The sequence below is a fragment of the Macrobrachium nipponense genome, chromosome 27 (assembly GCF_015104395.2).
Source record: "Macrobrachium nipponense isolate FS-2020 chromosome 27, ASM1510439v2, whole genome shotgun sequence".
NCBI classification, from domain to species: Eukaryota; Metazoa; Arthropoda; class Malacostraca; order Decapoda; family Palaemonidae; genus Macrobrachium; species Macrobrachium nipponense.
Window position 1 is genome coordinate 35,497,110 of NC_087216.1, and position 8,776 is coordinate 35,505,885.

At 42.4% G+C, this 8,776-nt stretch overlaps 1 protein-coding gene across 1 annotated transcript in view; it reads left to right on the forward strand.

Moving 5' to 3' along the window:
• The window catches only part of LOC135200584 (isoleucine--tRNA ligase, cytoplasmic-like), a 39,737-nt gene that overhangs the window by 22,034 nt on the left and 8,927 nt on the right, over window positions 1-8,776 (forward strand). Inside the window, exon 4 of the mRNA XM_064229209.1 lies at window positions 7,095-7,245. Within this exon, the coding sequence (XP_064085279.1) occupies window positions 7,095-7,245 (151 nt within the window). The remainder of the gene's footprint in view (window positions 1-7,094; window positions 7,246-8,776) is intronic.

Consider the following 8,776-nt stretch of genomic DNA (forward strand, 5'->3'; position numbering starts at 1 on the left):
CTGGTTCTGAAGCAGTCTGGGGGTTAGAGACCTGTCCTGGACGTCAGGACAAATTCAAGATGGAAACGTCTCGGTCTGTTTTAGGAGCCTTAAGACGAGGCGACTGGATGGTGCCTTTAGATCTCCAAGACGCCTACTTTCATGTCCCGATCCATCCTCAGTCAAGGAAGTACCTGAGGTTTGTCTTGAAAGGACAGGTCTTCCAATTCAGAGCTCTGCTTCGGGCTAAGCACAGCTCCGATGGTTTTTACACTTCTCATGAGAAATGTGGCGAAATGGCTTCACCTCTCAAGGATAAGTCTCGCTTTACCTGGACGACTGGCTCATTCGATCATCGTCGGAGTCGAGGTGTCCAGAGGACCTTCATACGACGCTACAACTGACGATGGCCCTAGGCCTACTAGTAAACTTCCCTACACAGTCCATCATGTATCTGGGGATTCAGATGGATTCAGCAGCTTTTCGAGCTTTTCCATCCCTGGAACGTCAGCAGAACTGCTTAGAAAAAATGTCAACCTTCTTAGGGAAGGAAACATGCTCGGTGAGGGAATGGATGAGTCTGCTGGGGACCATTTCCTCGCTGGAGAAGTTTGTTTCCCTGGGGAGGCTGCACCTCAGACCGCTCCAGTTTTTCCTAGCGGAGAACTGGGAAAACAAGGAAGACCTAGATGTGACGCTGAACATCTCTCAGTCGGTCAAGGATCGCCTAAAGTGGTGGCACGATCCAGTAAAGCTAGCAGAAGGATTGTCTCTCAGCCTTCTGAGCCCTGACCTAGTGTTGTTTTCCGACGCATCCACTGCGGGTTGGGGAGCAACACTGGGGAATGAAGAAGTGTCAGGCATCTGGAGAGGGGAACAGATGTCCTGGCACATCAACCTAAAAGAATTGGAAGCAATTCGGTTGGCTCTCCAGTTCTTCGAAGAACAAGTCTTTGGCCGAGTTGTCCAGATCAACTCGAACAATACCACAGCTCTCGCGTATATCAAGAAGCAGGGAGGAACACACACACTCTCCCTGTTCGAGTTAGCGAGAGAGATCCTGCTGTGGGCGAAAGCACGGAACGTAACGATCCTGACGAGGTTCGTTGCAGGAGTTCAGAACGTACGTGCGGATCTTCTCAGCCGTCGGCAACAACTACTCGCGACCGAGTGGACTCTTCATCTAGAAGTTTGTCAAGAGTTGTGGAGACTATGGGGACGTCCCTTAGTAGATCTCTTCGCAACAGCGAAGATGAAGAGACTTCCTCTATACAGTGGTACCTCGAGATACGAAAGGCTCAACTTACGAAAAACTCGAGATACCAAAGCTGACACGAAAAATTTTACTGCTCTACATACGAAAAGTTTTCAAGATACGAAAGGTTTCTGAAAGTCCGAGATTCGCCTGATAACAATTTTTAAACTTGCGCCGCCATCTTAGTTCTAGTAGACTCGCCACCATCCTCCTGCTCTCTCATTGGTTCCTTGATTTGCTAAGCCAAGCCATGAGGATCGCCTCTCCTATTGGACAGCATCCCTCCCATCATGCATCTTACGTGGTGGCGTACCTTTGCTCGGCCACTTCGCACCCGAAGCTTTATCCTACGCATGCGGCATTCGTTCGGTCCAACGATTTCATTTAGTATCGTAAATTCGTTAGTGATTTCGTTGTGCTACTTTATCGTGTTGTGAGAACCTAATTAGTATACGTACTACATACGTAACTTAATTACTTACAGTACATATTAGTCATGGGTCCCAAGAAAGTTGCTGAAGTTCACAGAAAGAAGAGAATGCTTTCTATGGAGACAAAAATGGAGATAATAAAAAAGTATGAAGCTGGCTTGCGGTTGAGTGTGATCGCTAAGGGATACGGCCGAAATCCGTCGCTGATAGGCACCATCCTTAAGCATAAGGAAGCCATCAAAGCAGCTACACCTTCCAAGGGCGTGACTATTTTGTCCAACAAGAGGAGCCATGTGCATAATGAAATGGAAAGGCTGCTTCTTGTATGGATCGAGGACAAAGAAATCGATGGTGATACGATAACCGAGATTGCAATCTGCCAGAAGGCCAGCGCTATTTTCGGCGATTTGATTGCCCAAGCCGAAGACGACGGCGGAGAGGGGACATCAACGGTAACCCCAGAGTTCAAGGCTTCTCATGGGTGGTTCGAAAAATTCCGTAAACGGACTGGCATCCATTCGGTGGTGAAGAAATTGAAATTACGTAAAGTATAAAAAAGTAAAAAGAAATGTAAAAATAAAAACAAGACAAAATAAATTTTATTTTAAGTTTTTTGTAAAGTTAAGTGTTACAGTTTTGTTAATGTGTTTTGTAAAGTTTAGTTTGTTTTTCTGACATTTGTTTTTCTGACATTTTTTTGTGTATTTCGTAAAGTTAGTGTACGTATCTGCCGTTTGTCGTCCTCCTCCTCTGCCGTCACTTTCGGAGATAGCCTCACTCGAAAGGTAAGCTTCCACATTTTACGTTACAGTAATAATATTTCTTGTACACTAATATACACTTTATTTACAGGTTTTGCATTTTTATTCTTAATTTAGGTATTGAATGGTCCAAATTGTTGTAGTATTTCATTGTTTATAGGTCAATTTAGCTTTATTAAGAAATTTACTGGGGTGTTTTTGGAGGGCTTGGAACGGATTAGCCATTTTACATGTAAAATGTGGTCCAAGATATGAAAAACTCTGATACGAAAGTCACCTCGGAACGGATTAATTTTGTATCTCGAGGTACTACTGTACTGCTCCCCGGTTCTCAATCCGGGAGCAGTAGCAATAGACGCCATCCTATGGGATTGGACGGGGATGGACGTCTACGCCTTTCCCCCGTTCAAACTCCTGGGAGAAGTAATCAGGAAGTTTGCGGCATCAGAGGGAGCGAGGATGACGCTGATCGCCCCGTTTTGGCCTTCAAGCGACTGGTTCAGGGAGGTCATGTCCTTCCTAGTGGACTTCCCAAGGACCCTGCCCGAGAGAGTCGATCTACTCAAACAGCCCCACTTCGAGAGGTACCACAAAAACCTCTCCTCTCTGAGTCTGACTGTGTTCAGACTATCGAGAAGTTGGCCAGAGCGAGAGGTTTTTCAAGACCTGTGGCAAGAGCGATTGCCAATGCAAGGAGAGCTTCCTCTCTTGCTGTGTACCAATCAAAGTGGGCTGTCTTCAGGAGATGATGCAGGAAGAAGGGTATTTCCTCCACCACGACCTCTGTGAACCAGATTGCTGATTTCCTCCTTCATCTGAGAAATGTTGACAAGCTGGTGGTTCCAACGATTTGAGGATACAAGAGCATGTTGTCGACGGTCTTTCGACACAGAGGTTTAGATCTGTCTAACAACAAAGACCTTCACGATCTTCTGAGGTCTTTTGAAACCTCGAAAGTGGCGCAACCTAATATTCCATCTTGGAACTTGGATGTAGTATTAAAGTTCCTGATGTCGAGTCCTTTCGAACCTTTACATTCTGCATCGCTAAAGGACGTGACAAGGAAGGCTATTTTTCTAACCGCTCTAGCTACAGCTAAGAGGGTTAGCGAGGTTCAAGCCATCAGTAAACATGTCGGCTTTAGGGGACATAATGCAGTATGTTCTTTAAGCCCTTCATTCTTAGCAAAGAATGAAAACCCGTCCAACCCTTGGCCCAAGAGCTTCGAGATCAAGGGGATAGCAGTGATTATTGGACAAGAACCAGAGAGTGTCCTGTGCCCTGTCAGGGCTCTCAAGTTTTATTTGGAAAGAACAAAAGTGTGTCGAGGTCCTTCGGACAATCTGTGGTGTTCCGTCAAGAGACCAGACTTACCGATGTCGAAGAACGCACTGGCGTTCTTTTTGAGGAGTACAATCAAGGAGGCTCATTCGTCCTGTCGAGATGGTGATCTTGGACTTTTGAGAGTTAATGCTTGCGAGGTGAGAGCTGTCGCGACCTCGGTGACATTTCAAAAGAACATGGCACTCAGTGACATCCTGAGTGCCACTTTTTGGCGAAGCAACTCTGTGTTCGCTTCACACTACTTGCGGGATGTGAAGACGACATATGAGAACTGCTGCTCGCTAGGGCCATACATTTCCGCAGATACAATCTTGGGGGCAGGAAGTAGCACTCATCCTATCCTGTAGAAAATGGTTAGGTGAGCTTTTATTTTATTGTATTGGTTTATGGTTGTTGGGTCGACCGCCTAAGGCGGACTTCCCATTCTTTAGCCTAAGTTATGTGGGATTAACTTTTGATAGGCTTGGTCAGGTGGTGGTTTTTGCTTCGTTGCCCTCATAGTATGGTCAATATGGTCTAGTCATATTGTGGTCACGCCCCCGTTGACAGATCATCTAGAACTCACCAGCTATACAGGTCACTGCCTTGCTGGAGACTTTAGTAAAGCAGAAGCAGACTTGGGTGACAGTAATCACGAAGTCAGCTATGCTAACAGGTAAGGAACCAAGATGTCAATCATCTGCATGTAATTTGTTTCCTAAATCCTATTCTGTCTCTTCCCACCTCCAATGGTGTGATTCAGCTATATATATATCTGACAGGTAAGTTTCATGAAAAAAATATTATGATACAATAAAGTTTGTTCATACTTACCTGGCAGATATATATAATCAAGTACCCACCCACCTCCCCTCAGGAGACAGTGGCACTAGAAAATCTGAATAGAAAATGGGAATGGTTCCTGATACCCGCCTCCCAGTGGCAGGAATGGGTACTAACCACCTACTATCCCACAGTGTGTGTCGTAAGTTTTGAAATTCTGTCGGACTTCGGAGAATACAGCTATATATGTATCTGCTAGGTAAGTATGAACAAACTTTATTGTATCATAACTATATCATATTTACCCACTCAGTGAACAAAATTCTCGTTACCCAGGCTTTCGCATTAGCCCTCCACATGACTGGAAGCTTCTCCTTTAGCACTTTGTGGGCCTTGAAGTCTCGAGGAGTCTCCGAATGATACACAAGTAGGGGCTTCACCTTGCAATCCCCACTGGGGTTCGAACAAAATGCGAGCGTAAGCCTGTCTTTCATAGGCTTATGCCCGGGTAGCTTCTTCTCTTCCTGCGTGATGTACATCCGACGAGGCATTTTTTTCCAAAAAAGGCCAGTATCATCACAGTTGAAGACTTGCTGAGAACTGTAGCCTTTGTTGAGAGTCATCTTGTAGAACGTCTTAATAAAGGCTTTCGTGTCCGAGCTGGCTGCCTCCCCATGCTGCACCACCGAATGGATGCCAGTCTGTTTACGGAATTTTTCGAACCACCCATAAGCCTTGAATTCAGTCTGGGGTTGGCGTCGATGTCCCTTCCCCGTCGTCTTCAGCCTGGGCAATCAAATCGCCGAAAATAGCGCTGGCCTTATGGCAGATTGCCATCTCATTTATCAGATCGCCAGCGATTTCTTTGTCTTTTATCCAGACAAGAAGCAGCTTTTCTATCTCGTTGTGCACGTGGCTCCTCTTGCTGACAAAATAGTCACGCCCTTGGAAGGTGTAGCTGCTTTGATGGCTTCCTTCTGCTTAAGGATGGTTCCTATCGTCGATGGATTTCGGCCATATTCCTTAGCAATCACACTCAATCGCATGCAGCTTCAGTAGTAAGTCGACTACTACCTGTAATGTAAAAATATATCAGCTCTATTCTCCTTAACATCATTTGTGACATAACTATGGTAATTTTTTACTATCGTACGATGGTTGAAATGCAAGCAAAAAGGTTGTTGTTATCGGATTGGTTGTTCATAGCAAATCAGCTGTTCCTAGCTGTATGCGTTTTCCAAACAAGTATATCATTGCTACCGATACTTTTTGTATTCTCTTTTACTTTTTTAAACGTAACTAGAAGATGGGATAGATTAAGAGGTGGATGAAAAGGGTTTACTCTAACTAAAAAATGGAATAGATAAAGAGGAGGAAAAGAGGTTAGCCTATTGTTAAATTTTGGTCTTGTAAATTTAACTTGCATGATACGTGAGATACATGATAAAATAATTTTTTGAGGGTGAAAATTTGGGGGTCACATGATATGCGAGATCGCGTGTTATGCGAGTATATACGGTAAATATCAATTTACAAAGTGAAGAAAACTTTGGCACTCGTCCTAACTCCTTTGATATTTTTCCTAACATGACAATGACGATCATTTTAATAAATAGAAAAATAGAAAATTGCATATGATTAGATTGAATTATAGAATTTAGACTTCAAGCCAAGCACTTGGTCAGCAAATGTCATTCAATGATATATCATAACCCATGACTTTTTTTTTTTTTTTTTTTTTTTTTTTTTTTTTTTTTTTTTTTTTTTTTTTTTTTTTTTTTTTTTTTTTTTTTTTTTTTTTGCAAAGCAAGTTTTAGTGTTCTGCAAGTTATATTTTACTAAGAAATCAACAACTATTGCTTTATAGAGCATATATAATTATCTTTCTGCACCTTATGGAAGTAAACAATTGACGTAAACTTGGTACCCTTGGATGTCTGGGCGTACTCCTTACCCAAAAAAGGGCCCTATTATTCATTTACCTGTTCAAACTTACGTACGGTTTGCCACGGGCCTCTCACTTCTAAACAATTATGCAAGTAGAATTACAAAAGCTTTCCTGCAACCACAGGGACAATGACTTATCATAGCCGCCATTCTTGAAGCCTTGATAAGGTATGAATATTCATTCAGAATTTCAGAGACAGCTGTTTGTCGTTATCTCCTTGTGGGAGGAGTCATGATGTCATGTTTACTTCATGTCTAACTTTTAACCCATACATTAGAGTGGTCTGCCACTGGCTTCGGCTGCTTTATTTTACTCTTATGAATATACTTTCTTATAGTAACTTTCTTCTAATATAATTAATAAAGAATGCTGCCGAAAATTAGGTAGGGATGTAAAGTATACTATGGCTAAGTAATATCTTTGTCAAATGCAAAGAAAAAAAGTTATTCCAGAAAAACACTGGGACAAAGGCTCTGAATCTCATTGTAGTTTCATATGTCCTGTAGGTAATTTGTTGATATGGTATGTTTTTAAGTATTTATCCTTGCTAAGATATCTGTTAGAAATCTGTCATGTCATCAGACCACCATAAGTTTTTGTTTTCTTATTTTCAGGAATATGAAATTGATAAAACCCATGGAATTTCTGGACCTGAAGATGTGGCAAAAATGGGAATAAAGAAATATAATGAGCTTTGCAGAGGTATTGTTATGAGGTACGCCGATGAATGGGAAACCATTGTGTCAAGATTGGGAAGGTGGATTGGTGAGTTGTAATTTGTGCATTTTGTTCACTATTTAGCAGTGATTGTAAGCACTACTAGTCTTTACAAGGTGTCCTGTGGATGTATCTTGTTTGGTATGAGTACTTGTGATGGCATGCAGGATTATTTAATACTGTCGGAAGGAATAGATTTATTATACTAACTTACAATTTAGGAACTATACATCCAACAGATTGACTCTTTCAGGCTTCCTTCTCATTTGGCCTGTCATATAACTCACAAGATTCTTTTTTTAAATTATATTTTGTAATGGATTTGGAAGGTTATTTCACAGGCTTATTTGGATGTCTCATAAAAGAACGTTGTGCCAACTCATGATAGAGACTAATGAGGCTTAAGCTCTCTCCTCTGTCCTGGTTCCATTATCCACAGTTAAACAAGGGATCAAAGTTCTTCTATCTTGACTTGCTGTCTTCCTTGATTCCTATTCCTCATCCTTTCTCTTAAATTACAATTACTGAGTATGTAAGAATAATGATTTTACAATAAAGTAGTATGTTTGTTCATATGACCATAAAAACCATCACTTATATTGAAGTATGCCTTAGCACAAGCTAGAATTGGTCTTTGAAACTCGGTAACAAGGTAGTTAACTGCTGGTTAAAGGACGGTAAATAGGGGAGAATACCCTCACTTGCCAAGTCAAGAAGCCTTTTTCTCCAGCCACTGTCAATTGAGGATGTCTTGCTATGCTACTGGTGACTGCTTAGCTGGAATTTTCATTTTTGTTTTAAGTCTTTTGTATACTTTGACTTGTAGAAATAGTGTGAATGATGGAGGTGTGAAGGGCATGAGAGTGTATGTGGCCCATCATGCCCTCCTGTGAGGTGGGTCCCCCACTGTTACTGCTCCTCTGTAGGGGTAGGATCTGCAGAAGAGGAAGGAGAGAAAAGTTTATCCACTAATTTCTTTGCTGCTTCCATGTGTACGCTTCTCTCCTGGCCTGGAGGGGTGTGCCTATGTTAATGAAGGTGAGAGATTGCTACCATTTGGTGTTACTCCCACAGTAGCTCAATGCACTATTGATCTTCCAGTAAGTATTGTTCTTCCTGTAGGAGATGTCCTATTGAGTGGGAGATGTCCTATTGACAGATCATAGTTAACTGATTTAGAGGATTTCTGACATGGTCTAGGGTAAGGAAAAGTAGTGCTTTCCTTCTTCCTCCTCCTTGTGCTCTTCCATTTCTTCTCATCCTCATTTAGGAAGAAGAAAAGCCCAAGATCTTATACAAGAAGTCCCTGAAGGCTTTTGAGTGAATGCCTTTACTGGGCTTTGGGAGGTTTTGGTGTTCAGTCACTTCCTTGTGATACATGTTCTGTAGGTAAGGCTGACATGGGTCTCGCTGAGCAAGGTTTGTATCCCAGGTTAACCCATGCTTTTAAAACAGGAATGCCAAGGCTATACCTCCTGTGTTTCAACAGCAGCTTATGGCAGAGCCAGTGCCACCCCTATGCCAGATGTGTGGACAGTTCCCAGATTGTGTGCACTTATCAGATGGAGTTTGTATGACA